General features: G+C 43.9%; 2 protein-coding genes across 4 annotated transcripts; one reads left to right on the top strand and one right to left on the bottom strand.

The window, feature by feature from the left end:
• Positions 1-7175: 7175 nt before the first annotated feature.
• On the top strand, positions 7176-19211 carry dennd2da (DENN/MADD domain containing 2Da). 2 transcript variants are annotated; one of them, XM_084680817.1, is made up of 16 exons: positions 7176-7250; positions 7680-7760; positions 7961-8080; positions 10825-10872; positions 11309-11410; positions 14089-14261; positions 14976-15088; positions 15205-15274; positions 15456-15533; positions 16053-16196; positions 17230-17378; positions 17617-17788; positions 17881-17931; positions 18135-18216; positions 18338-18583; positions 18808-19211. In XM_084680817.1, exons 1-16 carry the CDS (start codon positions 7187-7189, stop codon positions 18876-18878), a joined length of 1764 nt encoding a protein of 587 aa, XP_084536943.1. In that variant the 5' UTR covers positions 7176-7186; the 3' UTR covers positions 18879-19211. The 2 variants fall into 2 exon arrangements, with proteins under 2 accessions (XP_084536943.1, XP_084536944.1); XM_084680818.1 differs by lacking the exons at positions 7176-7250; positions 7680-7760; positions 7961-8080 and adding an exon at positions 8704-8918.
• A 95-nt stretch (positions 19212-19306) lies between these two features.
• Positions 19307-23027, bottom strand: dram2a (DNA-damage regulated autophagy modulator 2a). 2 transcript variants are annotated; one of them, XM_084680824.1, is made up of 8 exons: positions 22793-23027; positions 22463-22623; positions 22058-22125; positions 21501-21643; positions 21033-21210; positions 20659-20741; positions 20459-20551; positions 19307-19865 (listed from the first exon to the last, which is right to left on the bottom strand). In XM_084680824.1, exons 2-8 carry the CDS (start codon positions 22591-22593, stop codon positions 19743-19745), a joined length of 819 nt encoding a protein of 272 aa, XP_084536950.1. In that variant the 5' UTR covers positions 22594-22623; positions 22793-23027; the 3' UTR covers positions 19307-19742. The 2 variants fall into 2 exon arrangements, with proteins under 2 accessions (XP_084536950.1, XP_084536951.1); XM_084680825.1 differs by having other exon boundaries at positions 21033-21132.
• Positions 23028-23089: the final 62 nt, after the last annotated feature.

Raw genomic sequence — 23089 nt, 5'->3', positions numbered from 1 at the left:
CAGGTGCTGCAAAGACATTCCATTCAGCTATGTTTGTGGAAAACAAACAACATCATAAAAAACATATTTGATGGTCTGCTGGGAGTATTTTATATATATTTTATTATATCAGCCCATGAAATCATCTTTATCTGCACCAATTCTCTCCTGCAGGAAGTACAACATTGCAGGTTTACCATCGAAACATACTTTTTTGTTCGTTTAGTGACATTTTCAACATACACACCGAAATCCAAACCTACAGAATATGACATTTTTTTAATGTTCTAAATCACACGTTTGACACTCCTCAGTTCTGCACACCAGTCACATCACCACAGGTGCGAGCCAGTCCAAACCAGACAGTTTAATACACAACAAGACACTTTGAGCGGTGGGGTTTTCCTGCTAACAAAGATAGGTCTGGGCTTTTTAATTCTGCAACACAGTAACAGCTGCCTCTGGCCCTTGATAAGCCCCTAAGTTGAGAGCCTGTATCCCTGTGCAGTTCAGCGTCACAAACCCAGATTGCACCCTTTACTCCCTCGGTCCAGTGCAGCCTCTTTCTCTGATAACGGCCTTGCTTATGTTTGATCCTCACTGTAAAAAAAAAAAGAAGAAATCCCTTCTCAGGGAAAGAAAAGAGAGAAAAGATAGAAGAAAAATATGTGCAGTGTCATGGATGGAGTTGGGTGGCTACTAAGTACTTTGCAGTCTTTGACCCTCTGCACAGATGTGGCGCTCAGGAAAATGTTCCTGGCTCAGCAAATCATGCATTATGAGCCTTTACAGGCGTTTCTTTCCAGGCAAAGTAACCCTGTAAACACTCACAAGTTGCATGAGTTCAATATAGTGCAACTGACTAATAAAAAGCACAACTGCAATGCAACTGCAAAATCAGGGCCTGAGACAAAGATTTAAATACGGAAAAATGTTCAGAACCAGAGAGATGAAGTAGGAGTGAATCAGACCTGTAACCCCGGTAATAGGGTCACATGACACAGTCAACATGATACTCCAACAGTGCAGAAGCTGAGCTGTGGAAGAGTCTGAATGCTATCTCTCAAGGCTGATGGGGTCTCCAGTCTCTCTCCCTTCACTGCAACAAACCTCAGTTATCAACCTTGTTGGAGCACAGGTGCACTGACACACAAGCCCAGTGGCCATGGAGCCTGCCTGTGTGTGTGTGTGTGTGTTGTTTTTTTTATTCATCAGGTTTACATCAATGTTTTTATTATTTCTCTCACTGTTATTATGATATTCGTTAACAACTAGCATCCAAGTGAGCGTTAGAAATATTTAGAGTCAGTCCATGATTGTTTCTCAACACAGTAATTATGTGGAGTCGAACAGTGATCCTGGTCAACAGAGACATACACAGTTCAAAAATCCCCGTAACCACGACACCTGGGTATTTGACCATGAGCCCTTTAGTAATACTTTGGCACAACAAACAGGAACTGAGATGGTGGGTTTGTGTGAACGTAAACTCTGATAGTCAACTGAGGCCCACCTGCTAGGTCCTAATATCTGTTGAGTTCCTCTCATGGGGACTGTTGTGTGGTCCACCACTGCCTGTCTAGTCTGACACACAACTGTGTAGTGTGTTGTTGCAGAGGAAGTCCTTGTCAACAGCTCTCCAACAGAGTCAAGGCAGTGGGAAGAGCTGGTCATTCCATAAACATTGGCAGCTGTGTGGTACTAAAACTACTATAACGTCCTTTGTCCAGGTTATTCCATTCATCCCCCTCATCCTAATCTATAAACTGCCACCAGAGGTAAGTCCTAAAAGAGGACAATATTCACATATACCTGGGTCTTAGTGTTGCTTCATGACATAATAATGTAACAATGACATATTAATTTATCTAACGCTTTAATCCAAAGCAACGTACGAGCTGGAATTCAACCTGTGACCTCTAGACCTGAAGTGAAAATGTTTAACCACAGAGATAAATCCATCCCCTCAAAAGAAACGTCAGTTGGTTACAATCCCCACATGCCTCCAGTATGCTCTCAGTGAGCCCTGAGTGTACAGACCAGGAACTCACAGTGGGGGTTGTAGGCTGGTGTCAAAAGCCCACACAAACCTCCTCTTATCTCCTCGTTTGAGACATCATGCTTCTGTCAGTCTGTCTGTCTGTGTGTCTGTGTGTCTGTGTGTCTGTGTGTCTGTGTGTCTGTGTGTCTGTTTGTCTGTCTGTGTGTGTGTCTGTGTGTCTGTATGTCTGTGTGTCTGTGTGTCTGTGTGTCTGTGTGTCTGTGTGTCTGTGTTTCTGTCTGTCTGTCTGTATGTGTGTGGTTGTCTGTGTGTCTGTCTGCCTGTCTGTCTGTGTGTCTGTCTGTCAGTCAGTCTGACCCTCATTTGTTTGTTTTGCACAAGCTTACATTGTACGGTCTGGTTTCAGAGACGTGACGAAACACTCACGGGATCTTTTGATTAGATGTTCATTACCCAGAAATCTGGGCCAAGATGTTTTCTGGAGTAACCAGAGTCAAAGAGCCTTTACAATAAGAACACACAGTGACCATTATCTCTGTTGTCGTAGGATACACATCAATAAAGGACAGGATGATTGGCAGACTGAGACAAACTCAAATTTTAGTTGTGCAAATGCGTGTCTGTGTTCATGTGCCTTCATGACACAGATCACTTATTTAGTTTTTCTCTCTGTTACTGAAATCATGCAAACTGCATTTAGGTTTGAGGTTTTCTTGAAAGAAGAGTCTGTTTGAGCAATTATCAAACTGGTTTACGGTCTATGTATGTGTGGGTATCAGTAAGGATGTCATGTACAGAAAAGTTGCTGAATGTGAATCCAATTGGTGCAATTTCACCCCACCAAAATGCTAAAGAAGAGGGACATTTTTAAACTAACAATTTAGTTGACTTAGACAAAGCAATAATAACAAAGAGTGAACTGGAATGGAGGGAATGGGCTGGCTCACTAAGATGTCAGTTAAATACCACGAATGCAACATTCTTGATTTAGACTGGTCTGTGAGACTGTCTGTGTCATGACTGTGTTACAACACCGTCAGTGCCATAAGTTTCCACTCGATGGCGCTCCTATACTCTTCCTTTGGGTCAGTGTCCATGAACGAGCTTCTCATCCAGTGTGAACTGTGTACAGTTCATTCACAATGTAATCAAGTTTCAAAACCAGAAATACACTCGTTCACATTTGTCCCTGATTTTCATCTGAATTACGCAATCAAATATTACAGCTCATTCATTGTAGTTCCACAATTAAACATTTCTGATCTACAAAATCTAAGAAGAGCAGTTAGCTGAGCTCACATGCATTGTTGTAGCTGAGCGTGTGTGCATGTTTGAATTTGGCGTTGATTGGGTTCAAGGGCCATAGCATAGATGATCACACAACCTTCGAACTGTTAGCAGAATGGGAAGCATGGTTCAGTTTGTAACACTTTTGGTCTAAAAGCCTCCATTCATGACTCACCATTAGCCTGTATAGACCCAGAGTACCACACTTAAGACTAAGGTAAACTTATCAGTTAGCTATTCAGCGGGTCACAAAAATTATCATAAAAAGATAACAAAACGTAAGTAAAACGTAATAGTCTTATCTAATTTCACAACCTCACACGATGTAGAACACAGTTTCTCAGAAGCCACAACCTTCAAATGGCATTGATGTATCAGGAAACATGACAGGCCACATTGTTACCCTGTTGCTGCAAACTACAGTTAACAGTGAAAGCGATGACGAGAGGAAGACAAGTGTGAAACACACACACACACGTGTGACTTGCAGTCGTTTGTGTCAGAAGTATGAACCAGTTTCAGAAAAGGAAAACGCATATCTAAAGAGCAAAGTCCACTCTTGTTCTCATTAAGGCGTGCTCTGCACACTTCAGCAATCGCACTTCCTCATTCAAGCTGCTGGACCGGCTTCACACAAAAAATACATGACAGTTACATGGCAGACTGGAAAGGGTGACATCTAGGATAGGAGAAGAAAAAGAGACAGATGTTAGGAGAGTTTAATTTGACAGAAACTTCCATGTATAAAGATCAATGTGATATTGGTGTTCGGTTCTGTCAGAGGAGACCTGGACTGGTCCTGCAACCTACAGGTTTACGTTGCCAAGGTCACAGCGAATGCACATAGTTCTCACGTCTGACAACCTAGCGATTACCAAGCCAAGGTAAGTCAAGATTAAATTGTTTGAATTGTGTAGGCATAGGCAGGCATCGGCCTGTTTGTTTTCCAAGCTCATATTACAAATTCAATTAAACACAAAAGGAACCTTGACAGCAGTCAAAAATACATAGATAAATACAAAAATACATATTTATGTAAAATTCTTAAAGAATAAGTGAAAATATGAACTGAGATATTGTCTTGTGTGTCTAATCACCAGCAGAGTCAATAGAACAGTGAGAGCAACCATAAACTGAAACTGTAGTGTTGGAATGAGGAATCAAAACACCTCCAAACATAAAACACACAAGCAAATGAGATCTTGCTTACAGTAAGACTCACACTTTCAAATGACTCTTTCTTTCTCTCTCTGTCATCTCACTATTTTCTGTCAATAAACATCACATGACAAGAAACGGATGAGCGTGTGTGAACAACATCACTGCTATGTGCTGGCATTTTACTTTTACTTCTTGCAGATGGTGGAAATGGCACAACCACAATTTACCCTACTTCCTTTTACAGTTGTGGGGGACAGAAACAACTTCTTCTACGTATAAGTTAAATGTACGCACGGAACACGTGTGGGAAGACACACATTTATAGTTGACCCATAATAATTTTTATCAGACATTTGAGGCTGTAGTTAAAGTGTTTGGGACAGAAGGCGTACATTGTGTTTCAGAGCCACTGGTTATTGCTACACTTTGTACCTATAGCCAGCACGTACTGTAAAGGGTTAGACAGGCCTGTGGTTCAACTGGGCCTGCATGTACAGTTGGTCTTTGGTCTGGTGTGTTACTTTAAGTAGTTTATGTTTACTGTAATTCGTCATTAGTTTTTTGTAACTTCATAATGTACTGTGAGTGGAAGTACAGCAGTTGTAAACTAGATTTGTTTACACAAGCCTTTCACTTCACCTAATCTTCAGGGAAATTATCTCATTTGAAAATGAAAGAGAACATGACTAAGAGGGTGAACATCAAGACAGCGGGTTTCTCCGCGTGGACACCATTTCTCAGCCTGGTAACCAATGTTCATGGCAGCTAATAACATGTTATCATGCCAGTGATGAGGGTGTGAGGAACGGTTCAGGCTTGTCACATCAACAAGACACCATACCTGACTAGAGGCGATAGTTCCTCTCTCAGTCATCTCACATGGTGCAGTCAAACTGAAAATGCACATACATTATATTTGATTCATTTACCCTTTCATTTAAAGCGACATATAAATAGTGAATGTAGAAAGTAAAGAAGGAAATCAACAATACTATCCCAAACTGTGTAAATATTTGTAGATATTCCCTTCTTAGGCAAGATGCGTGAGGTAAAACATTGTATATTTTACAGGACCTGGACAGGCAACAACAAGCAAAGCAAATACAAGCACGTTATTACGTATAAAATTAAAACGATATCTGTTGGAAGTCAGCCAATGTCCAATCAATTGTCCAATCCCATAACTCTTCTGAAATGAATTCATTATCTGAAAATAATTGACTGGAAGGTTTATAATAATATCATTTAATTGCCCTAGAATGACCCCAATTTCCTAAGAACGCAAATCTTATAGGGTTGCCTTGTAAACACAACGAGTATCAATGAGACTCAGTCTTCAGAGAACTTTGTGTGAGCCCACAACTGACACAGAAACACACACGCTCACAAACAAACACACGGACGTGCACACACTGACACAGACAAAAACACGCACGACACATGCAGCTTTCAAGTTCCCAGAGGCCTAAAATACCCCCAGAGTGTTTGCTCTGTGGCGAGGGGCGTGCTCAGTCACACAGTCACAGTGCGCACAACAGGGGGTCCTTGGGGATCTACACAGACGGAATATAGACCCCCCAAGCTGTGCATTCCATTTATGTATCAAGCATCAAGAACGTGTATATATATATATATATATAGATATATAATTATGCGTATACATGTTTACATACAGTATAGCTGTGTGTTATGTTGTTTTTACATCTCTATCTCAATGCAGGAATGTCAGTATTTACAACTGTATGACTACAGTATTTTAATTGACACTGTCACGTGACGTATGACATTCTTTCAGTCATCAGTCAGTTCGTATTTCCACGTCCTGAAAGACACCCTGGTAAAACAGCTGACATAAGGGACATGCTGGTCAGGGACAATGACAGTAGCGCACAGAAGAAGTTCCACAGGCATCACGACGGGGGCGACCCAAACCACAACTCTGCCTCCCTTCGTTCCCCTTCACCCTCCACAGCCACACACTGCTCCCAGAACACTCCCACAACATTCAAAACAACGTTCCTCTCCCGTCCTGACTCTGTGAGTGCTTCTACCGCTGGAGAGATTTCCCACGGGGCAGTCCCATGTCCTGTCATTTCACCAAACTATAAATAGGCCCCCTGGATTCCCATCCGAGACTGTGGTGATGGGCTCACATACTATACATACAGGACTGTGGATCTCATACAATAGGGAATGTGGACTCAGAGACATGGGACAGGGGCTACTGGAGGATGAAACAAGGACAGAGCTTTTACATGGGCTCCTTTGAAGCACAGACTTGGTTTAAAAGGGAGGATTAGAGAGAACTTTTAATTAGGTACCAACTTCAGGCACGTTTAACAAATGTGAGCAACTGATAATTGGTGTGTGGAACAGGTGTCCACATGAACAAGACTGGTTCCGGACTGATTTGATCTTCAAAAGGATGTCATGTTGAAGAATGATGTGATCATAACAAAAGAAATATGGTTGTTTGGCCTCTTTTTTTATTGGTGACTGAATGGAGGGTGTGCCCACAATTTAAACAAAGTCTACAAAAGACCAAGCTAACAATTACTGCCATAGATGTAAAGAAAGGATACTATAGTCTATAGTGAACAAGTATGAAACCGCAGCCTCTCTACACCTTGGTGAAAAAGAGGATTGGAAACATTGTTTGAAGAACACATTTAAAACACATTTTATTCTGTAATTTATTCCAGATGTTATTCCCCTGTTAAATGCTACATATCTCTCTTCCAGACAAAGGAAGTAAGGATGGAAAGGGAGCGCTCCTTGGTCAATTGGAGAAGTTTCAGCTTCTCCTCTCTCCGTATTAAAAGTGAGTACATAAACATCCTGTATGAGGTGGTCACACATACTCACATTTGTTACTTTGAGATACTTTTACATTACATTTAGTCATTTAGCAGACACTCTTATCCAGAGCAACTTACAGTAAGTACAAGGACATTCTCCCCGAGGCAAGTGGGGTGAAGTGCCTTGCCCAAGAAGTGCCTTGCCCTATGACACAATGTCATTTTGCACAGCCGGGTATCGAACCAACAACCTTCTGATTAACAGCCCGACTACCTAACCGCTCAGCCATCTGAGCCCCCACATGTCACACCTAAAAAACATCTTAGCACATCAAACTACCCAAGATGAGCTTCTAAAAGGCTATGAACCTAAAGCCAGAAGTGTAGGCTCCATTGTATGAGAGTGCTGTTTGGAGGATTATTTCTAAATTTGTGTTAAATCTTTACCTGAGGTAAATCAGATGACAAGGACACAGGATTTAGACAGAGGGGGCCTAGATTCTACTCATCAGTCCGAGAGACCTCAAGAAAAGGTTGGTGTATCACTCAAAAACACCACACTTAATTTGTAGCCCACTGATACCGAAACGTAGCAATAAAATAACCTTTTGGACAATTTCTGCTCCTGCTTCTGATCAACTTTTCCTTCTTACATTCTTCCGTTTTTTACCATTTCCATATATTTGCATTCTTCTTCTCATCTTCATTCTTCTTCTCCTCCTACTTCTTCTAGAAAGCCTACCAGAAGTGAATGAGGTGAAGGATTGTTTTGCAGTGACAAGTACAGACCCCCCTGGAGCCTCTGGCGGACCCGCTCGTCTGGTCCAGCTGAGACCAACAGGGACGTTAAAAGGTAAAACAACCCATTAACGGACAGATGGTGCAATAATGTACACAATAATTTACAGTTTTAATATTGACCATATTAATCATTGAACGATATTTACTGCAACCGATGTGTGTTTAGTTAAACAGATCCCTGTGGAGTGAAGGGTGGAGTACAGGTGTGCCATGGTTAGTAGCGATAACATGGGTACCCGTGTGGGTCTTATCAAACGTGGATTTACAGCTAGGCCTATTGCTTTTAGCTCAGTTATTGCTGGCTCTTTGGGTGGTGCTGCAGTTTCAGAGCAGCTGTTGTGACAGTCTGCATACATTTAGATCTACTGTTTATTCCCCAATTCTGAAGACGTGATGTGAGACGTTAAACTCAAACCACATTTATTTTAGGTCATACATTTTTAAATTTTTGCCCCACATAAGTCTCCCAAAGTTAATGCGGACTGAAATGATCGCATTATTATAATTTTTTAATGTGAGTAGACAGGATTAACAAATCATGGAGATAATAAATAAATGAGCAGTAGGAATTTTACTGGTTTGCCTTGTAAATGGACGTACAAGAGGATCATAAATGAACAATCGTTCGACCGGTGGGCGCGCGCGCATGCACAGTCAGCGCACTCAACCCCTCTAATCAGTTGTGTGACGGTCTGTGAGCCACAGCATGCAGTCGAGTCCCGTTCGTTATAACATCAACAACAAGAATGGGGTCGACATCCAAGTTTTTTTGGGATTAAAAAAACAACGGCCAGGATAACATTTTGAGTTTGGGAAGTTCGGAGCTATGAGTGGAGAGGTGACGAGAAGGGTTCGAAAAAAACATGGAATTCGCTTGATGCACAGATGGAGTGAGTATTAATATTTAGACTTGCGTTTAGTCTACTATCAGCTTGAGCGAAGACCATGCGGATTGTTTTTACTGACTGAACTCATGGAGCAAATGTTTCGCTCTCATTTCCGGTCTATCATTTTGCTTAAAAGTTTTTTATATTTGTCATGGTAAAACGCTCCCTCCGATGGCGTAACTTCAGAGCATTTACTGTTGCAATGTCATGCTATGATCTTTTACAGTGGTGATGCGCAAATGACCATTTTAAGGATGGACTATGTGAACTTCGTACCTTGGACTTTCTAGTGATTCAATGTAGGTTATTATCGATGACGTTATGGTCGTTGGGTGCAGGTGTACTATAAGCACAGCACAAATATGTATTAATGTACACATTTTTATAATAAATAACGCCAAATCAGATGGTTTCAATGAATATGTTTTCTGTTCAGTTGTTGAGGGCCCCACAAAAGATTTTAACCTTTGCCGTAAAAAGAAAAAAAGCCGTTATGAACTACCTTGAATCAGCCATGTCACACAACCCCGCAACCTTTATAAGGCCATTGCACCTTTCAAATGAATCGCAGCTGGCTGGCTCTTTCATGGCGTTACAGGAGACCTGTTGGAATCCTTTAACAGCTGGCTGCACATATTAGGGGCTGGAATGTGTCTGCTGAAAGAAATGAATTAGGGACTACCGAAACTATTCTGTTCATTCCTGAGACAAAAAAAGTGATGAAACGTCGAACATCGTTTTAGCTCAAACGAATGACTCACAGCCAAGGTTTAGATTAGAGGTAGTAAAATCTTTTTTTCTATGTCTATTTTCTGCCGCATGAAACTATAAAACAGAGTGAGAGTAAAACGAAAGAAGGCCATCTCTCCTACGATGGGGGTTCATAGCCTTGCTGGCTTCCAGGCAGGGATGTTGTTGTAACATGTTATATAGCCTCAGGGTATGCAACACTCCCAACAGTATGTTAGAACCTAGCAGAGTTACAGTGAACATTAAAGCAGTGTGTATAGGCAAGGCTTGGTCATGAATCGAAGTGGAATGCCATGCCGTTGGTGGTGTGGTATTGTAATGTAAATAGGATGCGTCCTTGTTGAAAAGGTATCTCTCACCTTCTCAGACTGAAGGCAGAACTAGATGGGAGAGATATCCATAATAAAGGCATACAATGTTCCTGGAGTGTAAGTGACAATTCACATACATACCAATACAGTACTAAGTGTTCACACATTGTAGACAGGCATAATCATTTAGCAGACGCTCTTATCCAGAGCAACTTACAGTAAGTACAGGGACATTCCCCTCGAGGCAAGTAGGGTGAAGTGCCTTGTCCAAGGACACAACGTCATTTGGCAGAGCCGGAAATCGAACTGGCAACCTTCTGATTACTAGCCGTCTAGCGCTCAGCCACCTGACTCCCATAGAGAAGTGAGTTGATAGGGAGTTTAATCATTTGTCTTCTGTAGGGGATATTGAGATTAACCTGATAAGTCCAATTTCTTTTCCCTCCTTTATATAGTTCCTAACAGAAGGTTGAGAAATGTTTCAGGAATATAGTAGCTGACAAGATCAAATTTCATATCTGTACAAACATACAAAGTTGAAGTGTACACCAGTGACCTTGGGCCTTGACAATATTAATGAGTGAACCCATGCAAGTGAAACTCAAGTGTTTGTTCACCTGGTTAACCTGTTCAGAGAGTGACAACTGGAATACGTTGCTATAAAAGTTGACTTCCAACATTTAAGGTTCCTCATCTTAAGTAAACACATAACGGCAGCTCTGAATACCTGGCTTGGATGTTCAAACATCCAGGCCGTGTTGTCCGAAGTCTCAGAAAATCATCTCTGAGAAACGTGTTGTAAAAAGTTTTGTTTTTGTGCCCTAACTGACGTTTTCTCTGTCGTGCAGGTGAGCAGCCCCAACGGACCGTCACAAAAGAGGTCAACGGAACAGAGTGTGAGTAGGAGAGTTGGAGGCCCTATAAGGGGGGGGGGGGGGTCTGGGTCGTTATTGACCCGGCTTAGATCTTGTTTCGCGGCCCTTTTATAAGCACTGCTTGATTGAGTCAGAGTAGGGTCAAAGTACAGGTGCACAAATAGTTTGACACAGCTTGTTTTACAACCCCCCCCCCCCCTCCTACATGTACATTTCTATATGATTTTCTTGAATATTAGTTCAATACTGTACATTGTTTACATCCCTCTAGGTTCAAACGGTTTTCTTTCATATCTTGTTGTTTTAAAGTCTATAATAATAATAGTGAAACTGAAGGCTGAGCGGTTAGGGAAGCGGGCTAGTAAATCTAAAGGTTGCCAGTTCGATATTCGGCCGTGCCAGGATGCTCTGGATAAGAGCGTTTGTTAAATACTAAATGTAATGTAATGACCCACAGGCCCACCCAAGCCCACGGAGGATGACGATGGTGGAGGAGGCCGGCTCAAGAGGATCAGCGCCATGTGGTCCTCCTTCCGCAGACGGAAGCTTGCCGGAGACCGTGAGTTGAGACTCCGACACCTCCGTGTTACCTCTTAGCTTTAGTATGTTCCTGATTTATAAACAAGACTTTCGGATTCATTTGTTTGGCTTTCGGGCTCAGTAGAGCGGCACGTCATAACTGGGGTCAGATGGCTGAGCGGTTAGGGAATTGGGCCATTATTCAGAAGGTTGCCGGTTCAAGACCGTGAAAAAGGACGTTGTGTCCTTGGGCAAGGCACTTCACCCTACCTACTTGCCTTGGGTGAATGCCCCTGTACTTACTGTAAATCGCTTTGGATAAGAGCGTCTGCTAAATGACTAAATGTAATGTAAACTACATGTAGACCCGTTAAGTGTACTAAACACCTCCCTAGATGATTAGAAATTATTAGTGCCATGCACTTATTTAATGTTGAAAGAGTTCAAAGATGTTATCTTGTGAAAGACTTACAACATTGTTTCAAATATTGCCCGTTAAGTTGCGGTGGACAAATGTATTTTGACATCATCACTCCAGTGAGCTTAATCACCCAGTCTTTTAAGTATGTCCAGCTGTGTAACAGATTGTTTTGAGGTAAATGTAAAGTGTTAAGGGTAGTTCTGCCTCACAAAGCGACTGTTTCCATGGCAAACACAGTTGGGGCTAAACCTGTCACAGAAGGGTGACTCACAGAATTGTCCCTTTTGTGTGGGTGTTTCTGTGCTGGAGGGGGGAAGGGGGGACAAAGGCGGAAAAGAAACAGAGATAGAGGGGGACAGTGAGACAGCAACTGAGTGTGTCGAGTCGAAGGAACCTGTCTGGACAACATCCGACTACTGTTTCAAAGGAGCAGGAAAAGAAAGGAGAGACTCGTAACTTTTCTGGTAAACCTTAAGGAAAGAGCTGGGCTGCTGGGTAATAAAGAGTTTTGCCTGTGTTTGTTTTCGAGTGTTGTTTGCACTCCGGCGTCTCCTCTTGTTGCCACAGGGTCCCCTAGCCCAGTTGGCAGGGGCCTCCGTATCCTCTGTTACACTCCACCTGAATCTCTCGTTTACCTTAAGAAAAACGAGTCAAAGTTAGGTGAAGTTTGGCTCTCTTTTACGCCGGCTGGTTCTCTGTGGGCTTCACTGTGCGTTTTTTGGTGATCCAATCACAAGCGTACAGCTCTAAATACGTCAGTATCAGTTCACACAGGTGTCAGAATACGTCTCAAACATACGCCTCGAGTGACCGGTTGTGATAGGATCTCTCGACTCCCCTCTCTCTGTGAATAAACATGGACGTCGTTTCCGTGTACAAAGGTCAGATGTTTTGTTGTTAATAACCGGCGGATGTGATCTGAGCGATCAGATGCATTCACACCTGCACTTAAATGGGTCTGCTTGTCACATGATCGGTACACACCTGTTAATGCCAGGTGTGAACAGGGCCTGAGATATATCATACGATCTACGCTCATATTATTCAGCCAAAAATATTGATTGATTTACCCTTTCAGCATAGTCGTGCCATTTGAATGTTTTTTTGTATTGGTTTACACTACTACTTGTAGCTTCAGAAGTGGTCATCATGCCTTATATGGCCAGAGCTACTGTAAAAAATGTATTATACAATGTCTCAGGGATTTGGTTATAGACAAGTATGGAGTTATTGTATGTTCAGAAGATGATTAAAGATTTGCAAGTTTGAACACCTCAGTTGAATTTGATGAACTCTGTTTGAAAAGCAACAAACATACCAGTTAACCGTCGTGCTGTGAAAACATTCTTAGATCTCAGTCCAGGGCCATGAGCAATAGAATTTCTTACAGAAACGGGTACCTGCCTTCTCTCTTCAAGAATGAAGAGAGAAGGGAGATTGAACAGGGTGGTGTGCCGATCTTTCCTCATTTTAGTATCTCTTTGTTGTATTTGTTGAGTGTGATGATCTAGTTATAAGTCTACACCCATTGTAGGTATAGTGGGAAGACTGGAATTAATGTGCTGGATCTAACCAAACTGACATGACTGCATCTAGCCAAACTGACATAACTGCATCCAACCAAACTGACATGACTGCATCTAGCCAAACTGACATAACTGCATCCAACCAAACTGACATGACTGCATCTAGCCAAACTGACATAACTGCATCCAACCAAACTGACATGACTGCATCTAGCCAAACTGACATAACTGCATCCAACCAAACTGACATGACTGCATCTAACCAAACTGGGATGACTAAACTGGATGTTCTTCTCCAGACTGTCCAAAGTAAAGACAAATGGCAAACTGTCTGCTTCATGGCAGATTTTCTTCATAACAAGTCGACTAGACTACATTACAAAACCAAATTGTATAAATGAAACATTTTGTCCTGGAGCCTGTACTACTTTTATAATGATACTCTAAACCTGGGGGGTCGGATGGCTGAGCGGTTAGGGAATCGGGCTATTAATCAGAAGGTTGTTGGTTCGATTCCTGGCCGTGCCAAATGATGTTGTGTCCTTGGGCAAGGCACTTCACCCTACTTACCTCGGTGGAATTTCCTTGTACTTACAGTAAGTCGCTCTGGATAAGAGTGTCTGCTAAATGACTAAATGGAAATGTAAACCTTAAGGGAGGAGCTATGCTGCTGGGAATAAAGGATTTCCACAGTGTTTGTTTTTGTTGTTGTTCGTCCTTCAACCATAAGCTGCACTAACTTGCACCACTCTTGTGACGCTGGTGTCTTAGAAGGGAAGGAGTCGGTTGTTCCAGAGCAGGCAGAGCCGGCCCCCGTGGACAAGACGGCCCGGGAGCAGCGCTACGTCAGCGGGCAGTACTTCTTCGAGTACCTGGTGGTGGTCACCCTCAACAAGTCCAAACAGGGAGTCTATGAACCCCAGATCACCTACCAGTTTCCCAAGGTCAGTCTGCCAAAGTCTGGAAAAAGTTAAAGAACTTAGTTTGTCTCGTATGAACATGTTGCGCAATGTAGGCCATCTGAGAGTTGTTGAGCAACACAGACAGCTCATTTCCAGTGGAATGTCAATTTTCAAACTTTTGGAGCGGTCCACTACTTTCCAGAAACTTTGGTTCCTGCCTTTTGCAGCCAATCACCTTCAGTGAGATGGGCCTTCCTCCTTGGCTTATTTTGTGAACCACTGTCAATCCATCTCGAGCTGGAAGAATGTTTAGGAAAAAATTGGGGGCTCTCTTTCTCATAATCAAAGTATTTGAAATCGTTACCTATTGCAGCTTTAAGGAATAGACTGTGTAGAGGACTGAAACATAAACAACCATAATTATTGTAAATCAGAGAGAAAGCAAGAGGTGAGGAAGGAAAAGGAGTAGGACAAGCCAGAACTGAGAAGAAGCCCTCAGGAGATGAAGAATCCACAGGACAATGCTTCACAATTCCCTATATACACAAGAACAACCAATCAGACTACTCGCTTGAACCTTACTTAACATATGACTAGCGATGCGACAGCAAGTTACACAATGAGGTGTGAGACCCATCAAGCAGAGTCTCCGTCCAGCAACAGATTTTAGCATACAAGACGCAGCTTTACAATGGTCAAGTGGTCTGGTTTGATCGCTCTTCTCTGTCTAATTCTGTGGCTCCGTTTTCCTCTCAGAGGGATGGGATGGTGAGGTTTCAAAAGGAGGAGGAGGAGAAGACCCTCAAAGCCATCACTCTCTTCTGCTTCCCCGAGGGGATCAACTGGGCTCCGCTAACGGAATACCACAGGTTCCAATCTGATGACGTCACCTTCTAGAACTGTTATTCATTCCACTGCGCAGAATCCCCTCCTCGCGAGTTGTGTATACGATGTTTGAGATTCTGTCTGTTGTTTATCATCCCAGTGAGACGTTCTCCTTCGTCCTGACCGAGATAGATGGCAGCAGGAGGAATGGATACTGTAGAAGATTACTGGTGAGATTTCAGTTTGTTTTTTTCGGTCAGGTAATGCTACACAGTATTGAAAGAGACATTTTCTAACTTTTATTATTATCACCCTTCTATTTCTTTCTCTCTTTCTCTCTTTCTCTCTCTCTTTCTCTCTCTCTCTCTCTCTCTCTCTCTCTCTCTCTCTCTTTCTCTGTTTCTCTTTCAGCCACATGGCAATGGCGCTCGCCCTCCAGAAGCCTACTGCATTATCAGCAAGCTGGCTTGCTTTGGACTCTTCTCTGAGGTAGCTCAGGTTAAAGGTCATTAGCTTTAGATCTGTGGAATCGATGCTAATCATGCAGCCTTCGACCGAATGAATACCAGCAGCTCTTCATAGCTCTTGAGTAAATCCCTACCTAGAATTTCCGATGAGTCATTGTGATTCAAAAGGTCGTAACAAGACAAATTGGGATTAAAGCCAATGTTGGCCGGCTTCACAGCTACTCCCGATTTCACCACCAGTGCACTACTCACATCCCTATTGCAATCTCTGAAAATCCCTTAAGTTTTAGCTGCATCTGACCGCTAGATCACTGTTTACTCAAAGAGCCAGTTCTCCACTAGTAGTGATAAGGGTGGCGTAAGGTCCTGTCCTCTCTAAAGCTTCCACTTTTGAAAACCCTCACTAACTGCCAAGTCGGTGCATTTCCTTGTTAGTTTGATTAAGTTGTCCCACATCCACATACCTGTTGGTGATTGTTCTTGCTCCTGTGTGTGTGTGTGTCTCCGCCCCTGTGTGTGTGTCTGTGTGTGTGCGGTGCAGATCATCGATGAGGTGGAGAAGCGCTGGCAGGTGGCGAAGGGGGCCATGATCTACCCGTTCATGCAGAGCCTAAGAGAGGCTCCGTTCCCCGCCCCCGGTCACACGGTCAACATCAAGAGCTTCATCCCCGGCTCCGGCACTGAGGTAAGACCCTGACCCCCCCCCGACCCCCCCTCTGACCTCCCCCTGACCCCCCTGGACCCAGACTGGGGCCACCAATCAGTGGGGAGAAAACAAGATGTTTAGGTGTGGCCGTGAAGTGAAACAAAAAAAGTGAATTCTCAAGGCATGAAAAACAAAGTAAACAGTACTGCAAAGCCTAAACCCCCCACTCTGCAAAATTGATAAATGCTGACAGACTGAAAAGCAAGTAGACATTTCAAATGACTGGAAGAAGCCTGCACAGCTGGTAAGAATAGACAGTGAGACAGTGAGCTCTCTATGAGAACTCATAGATAACCTGCCGTCAAGATAGATAATCGCCTGAATGTGGGTCTCTGTTCCTGTGCGCACGCGTGGGCTCTAGCGTTGAGTCATCGGTATACATCTGTGTTTGCATCAAGGACGTTGTCCAAACAACTTTAAGATCGTGCTGGTAGAACTAGTTTAACCCCCTTTCTACACATGCATTCTCAAGCGGTAGTACACACACACACACACACACACACACACACACACACACACACACACACACACACACACACACACACACACACACACACACACACACACACACACACACACTACTGACAGAGTAGAGGTGGCTGCCATCCCACTGTGTTGGTGTCAGTTCTGAGCAGGTGTGCACAGCCCCCGTGTCTGAACCTGCCCTTCGTTACCCAACACTTCTCCGTGGAGGAGAGCCCACCAATAACCATCCCATCATGCAACATTCCAGCTTTCAGCTCAACCGCTGCCTGCCCAGGCAACCCAACCCAGGGCTAACTGACGAGAACGAAGACAGGCTTTCTGACTGCTGCACGGCACATGCTAGTTGTAAATGATATGGGTGCACTGAATCTAGCTATCAGTTTAGGATCAAGGATGTTTACCAAACAGTGGTGACATAGCTAGTGTTGACAGGTTGAGGGCGTGCCTGTGTCTGAGGGGAGGTTACGATGTTGAGGTTCCTGTGTCTGAGTGGAGGTCAAGACGTTAATGACTCCACGTCCACCAGATCATCAAACTGACCCGGCCGCTGGACTCGCTGCTGGAGCACGTCAACTTCGCCACGCTCCTGCGCTGCCTGACGGATGATGAGGTGCTGGTGGTGTTCGCCGCCGCCGTCCTGGAGCGACGTATTGTCTTCATTTCCGAAGAACTAAGGTTTGACACAAACACACACACGCACACATACGCACACACACACTCAGTGTTTCTCACATCTATATTTACCGAAAAAAGAACTCCAGCATTGAAAGAAATGAGAACCATGCTGGTACCTGCACTGATTGAAGGCTTTAAGTGAGCCAAAGCACTGGTGCTGCTGTCATCACCTGGACAGTGACTAGGGGCTTTTCCCATTGACTTCTGACCTCTAACCCCTGACCTCTCCCCCCCTAAGCACCCTGTCTCAGGTAATCCATGCTGTGGTGGCCCTTCTCTACCCCTTCACCTGGCAGCACACCTTCATCTCCATCGTCCCAGAGATCCTCATCGATGTTGTCATGGCGCCCACACCTTACCTGCTGGGCGTCCAGAAACGCCACTTGGACCTTGTCACGGAACAGAGTGACGTGAGTCCCCAAATGCATCTTGGGAGATGTAGTCATGAGTTGATGGAGTACTAATTTTGGTCCTTTTGGTATTTGTTTTCTCTTTTCCATAGCTGCTAGTGGTGGACCTGTCTGAAGACAAACAAAAAACATTTGTTGCTGAAGTAAGTGCCTGGTTTTCCATCCTGCGTTAGGAAGCACAGATTGTTCAATGGCAAAAACGACTGTAATACTTTTTGTATAGTATTCACTGCTCTCATTCCCTATCGTGATCCCCTTTTATTCCAATTCTTAGATCTCTATTTCTTGTTTCTTGAGTGTTGCATCTTCTGTCACTGGTTGTAAACACATCACTGCTGTCTTCTAGAATGGAGACGAGAGGACCATACTGCCCCCTAAACTCAAAGAAGAGATACTGCAGGCACTGAGAGAAAGAAAAGAGAAAGCCAGTGAGTCAATAGCTTACCATACTACTATATAGCGATTTAATTATGTACTGTACAAGGTACATTTAACTGGTGTTTGGTACAACTAACTTTCCCGGCGTTGCTGTGATCGTCCCCCCCGCAGCTGTGGAGGAACTCAACCGGGTGGTCTCCGAAGCCTTCATGCCTTTCTTCGTCAAGACTGTCGGCCATTACGCCCACTATGTGACGCGCGACGGCAGCGACCAGCCGGGGGTCTTCCAGAAAAGGAGCTTCTACAAGGCCATCGAGTCCAAGACCACGCGCCACTTCGTCAAGAAGTTCCTCCAGACGCAGATGTTTGACCTATTCATCCAGGAAGTGGAGCTGCAGCAGCCAGGACCCCAGCAAGGTGAGGGGGCTTTCTGGAACTTTCTACAGACGACGTGGGCCCATCGTACACCCACAAACCGTCAGGCGACACGATACTGTTTTTTTTTTTTTTCACTCGACTTTTTTTTTTTTTTTTATCATGTGAACGTAAACCTATCCTGTGTAGAGATCGCGCCTTGATTGTTTTGGTTTGAAACGGTCCAGATCTCCCCTAATCGACTTTGTTGTTGTCCTTTTTCATAGGAATATTTCAAAAGAAGATTATAGAATACCAAGAAAAGAAGAAACGGGAGAAAAAGACAAAGAAACACTAACCGTCTTGTGAACGTACACTGTCAGGACGACCGTGTGTGTGTTTGTACATAAGGGAAATATTGATATGTGACATGTAGATTTAACTGCTGTAGATATTGAGTGCATTTTTATGCATAGTTTTTGTTTAAATGTAAATGTGTGTGTGTAGTGTGCAAGATTGTGTTTCGGGGGTTTGTGGGTATTTTAAATGTGGCTGCTACTATAGGAAGACTGTCGTTGAGAGAGTGAGTTAGAGCTGTGTTTGTTTTGTGGTCTAAATCTAACCCTGCCACAGGATGTAGCAGGAAATCATTTCAAATAAAACCTAGTTTTGTTTTGTTTTTTTACATGTACTTGCGGTACGGATTTTCAGTGTTTCTAATTAAATGACAAAATGGTTCACTGAGCATATGAGCTCAAAGAAAACTGAATATATTAAATAAGATATTACATTTACTTTTAGAAAAGTACAATACTTGAAGCGCTACAGTAAGAGGTTTGCGTCAGCACATAGAAAAGACATATCAAAAACAAAATGCACATAACAAAGATTTACATATCAAACCTGACCTGACCTATCACATTCTCTGTATTTTGATTCCCTAGATTATAACAGAAATTATCAATACATACATTACATATAACAATGTTCCAGTATTCCGAGTATTACTCTAAACGTTCTTTCCTGGCGTTACTTTTGTCACATTCTCCCCAAAACCACAGATGTTACACAACATGAGGGAAAGTATAGTTGAGGCAGCCTATCAAGTCTATCCACTTGTAGTAACAGAAGTCTAAAAATAAGTAGTGAGAAAATACAGTTGGTAACGTCATCATCCGGATTGGCATGGACGTTTGCCAGTTGGCCACAAGGGGGCGTGTGTTCAGAGGCCTCCAGACAGAAGTGGGGAGTGCTCTCCGTGGTACACATGTGTCCTCCCGTCATAATGGTTGTAGTCGTACAGGTGGTTACTCTGCAGGATAGCCTGCACCTGAAGCTCCATTTTCTAAGAAAGAAATAGGAGAGACGTTTCATGGTCAAATGTATTCATTTAGCACACGCTTTTATCCAGAGACATACAGCACACGGGATTTAACCTGTGACCTCTTGGATCTGGGGTCAAATGCTCTAACCCCTGAGCCATAAACGACCCTGGTGTCTCTAAACCAGTCCCCAGTGGCAGGTCAGCGCAGGTCACAGGACACTGGGATTAGTGTCGGTCTCAATCCCACCAGACCTCTGATCTCACTTTGCTGGGAAAATGACTCAGACAAGCGCAGGGATTATCCATAGATGAAGTGTTTTTAATCCATCTCCTTCTCAGCTTCATTCCTCTTGGATGGAAACAGAACTGTGCAGTTCAAGAAGCTTCTTGACTATCTGCCCCACGCACTGCATTTGAACGCTGCTTTGGATCAAAGCGTTTGTTAAATAATAAATCCAATTACCAGTACGGTTTTATCCAACGGAATATACAGAGGTGGCAGGGGGGATTTGAACCTGCGGTCTCACAACCTGTAGTTAAACCCCCTACCACTGACTCATACCCGTGCCTTAACATCACAGGATCCCAAAAAGCGTTTATGGGTAGACTCTCACCTGGAAGTCTCGTATGTAGGTCAGGAAGAAACAGACAAAGGAGAAGGCCAGAGACCATTCCGCTACAGCGCTGACCATATGAGCTGTGTAGCCCTGCAACAGGGAGGGGGGCGGGGCGGGGGAGGGGTTCAATCAGACAACAGCCAAAACACGAACCTCACAGTGTGATGTCACAGAGACAGCAGAGTCTGGTTACTTACGGTTTCCCCAGGACTCCAGTGTAGTTTACTGGTCACATCTACCCCTGGCAGGTCGTCATACAGGATAACGGATGACACAAACGCTGGGCGAGAGAGAGAGGGAGATTAGATAGGGAGAGCGAGAGAGCGAGAGATTGAAAGAGAGAGAGAGAGAGAGATTGAAAGAGAGAGAGAGAGAGAGAGCGAGGGTGATATAGGGAGAGAATGGGAGAATTGGAAAAAAGAGAGAGGGAGAAAAGATAGGGGAAAATGTAAGTGAAAGTGTTTGTGTGTGTGAGAGAAAGTGTGTGTGTGTGTGTGTGTGTGTGAGAGAAAGTGTGTGTGTGTGTGAGAGAGAAAGTGTGTGTGTGTGTGACACAGCTGCAGTCTCCTACCAGTGATGATGCTAGCCAGGGTCCACAGCCCCACGGCAGTGCGGGCCCACAGGATGTCCCTGCCGTGGAAACGAGGCTGCATGCGATAGGACATGCCTGTCTGCACCAGGATGTAGAACACCCCCATGAAAAAGGTCAGCCCAGCTCCAACCAGGTGCATCGAGATGATTGAGGTTTTCTGCAGACGGAGTACGTCACAAATACACCGTTTCTCAACCCACATCTGTCGCACAACCCTAACGGGCCATGCTGAGTAGCAGAAAGCGTCTCTACAGATGATATTTCCAAAATTCTCCAACTCACAACAAAACTATCTAGATGCTAGATGTTTAAAAAGCACTACAGCCAAGGGGAAGGGAAAAAAGACTACAGTGAACTTGGTTGGAGTCCAACCCTAACCCGCAGCCCTTGGAGCTTTGCTGCGTATCTCCCCCACTCACTCTCTCCCTGCCTTTGGATGTCACGCACCTGGAAGTTGGCCACCACACACATGCCCAGACAGCTCAAGATGCCCAGGACCAGGCCCGCACAGTTGAGGAGGTGCAGACTGTGTTCGCCCCCTAGTGCCAGGGACTGGACCTGCTTGTACCGGACGTAAACAGTGGCTACACCTGTAGGAACAAAACACTCAGTTTTACATAGGTACAGACATATATTATTCATATTATGGGCATGCAGATACTGTATGGATGTGCAGTCAGTTATTTTGGCAGCTGTAACTGCAGAAAATGTGGGCTAACAGGAGTGGGCATGTTTGTCTGACATGGGCAGGGTTGATACAATAAGGCAACAGCAACAACTTTTCTCTCCAACGTATCAATAACAAATCGTCATTTAAAAGCTGTGCTGTTAAAACAGGCCATAAAACAAACAATTGTACATACTACACACTGTCTTTACAAACGGCCCCAGCCTTGCGTCCCAGATGTTTGAACACCATGCATCCACAGCAGTACACCACAACTGTTACCTAATATGGAGGATGATGTGTGTCAGTACGTGTGAGGTGTTTCGATTTTTTTTACCTAAAAAGGAAGAGATGCTCAGCATGAAACCGAAGAGACAACGTTCAGGAGGATCAGCACTCGTGTCACTGTATATACACACACACACACACACACACACACACACCACCATCACCACAGAAACAGAATATTGAATCATATCATCAATCCCCCCCACAAGACGCTATAGAATCATCAACAGGAAATGTTGACTAACACTCCCCAGTCCCTTTATCCGCTCGCTAACACAGCACACCTAGTGCCATCAGAACAAACAGTCTAACGCTTGATCGAAAGCATTGCTTAGGTCTTACACTTGTTTCAGTGGCACTACTGCATTTCTGACCTGCAACATATCATTTGTAGGTCTGTGTATCAAAACATGTTAGTCAAAATGTGGCACACACAGGTTGTTAGGTCCAGTACCTGATATAAGGCACCAGCAGGTCAACATGACCCATTAGAACAGCGATCACGTAGTTGATGATGAAGGTGGCCGACGACCAGATTACCAGGATAGATGGGAGGGCACACACACCCTTCTGGAAACACCACATGCTGCCCTGGGCAGATCAACAGAAGCTTCCCTGGGGCACACACGCACACGCCATGGGTTAGCACGCTCCTACAGCTGAACTTACCACGGTGTGCTGAATTCTTATAGATAGCAATACAAAAACCATTTTAGTTGTTTCGAAAAGCCTCTGTATGTCGAAGGAACTAGTTCACACACTCTGAAAGGAAAATGTCACTTACAGTGAGCCCAGTACAGTCAAATCTCCTTCAAGGGCAGTGAAGCAGGCATCCCTTCAGCTAACAGACTGCAGTCACAAAGAGATGTAGGTCTTCTTCTTCTTCAAAAAATCAAAACTTGCAATAGTAGACCAGGAAGTTGGGAGATGTAATTGTGTGTCCTCAGACTTAACCCAACTCTCTTAATCCGAGATCTTGTGACTCCTACTTCCACAGCCAAGTCAGCTGACTCTCAACGTGATTTCACTTTCGTTTGGACACACAAAAGAAATGTGATGCATATCTGGAGGATAAGTCATA

This window comes from Hypomesus nipponensis, chromosome 18 (genome assembly GCF_054491055.1).
Source record: "Hypomesus nipponensis isolate SF chromosome 18, ASM5449105v1, whole genome shotgun sequence".
In the NCBI taxonomy this organism is placed as follows: Eukaryota; Metazoa; Chordata; class Actinopteri; order Osmeriformes; family Osmeridae; genus Hypomesus; species Hypomesus nipponensis.
The sequence above is the reverse complement of the archived record's forward strand: the minus strand, read 5'-3'. Positions and strand labels throughout refer to the sequence as shown.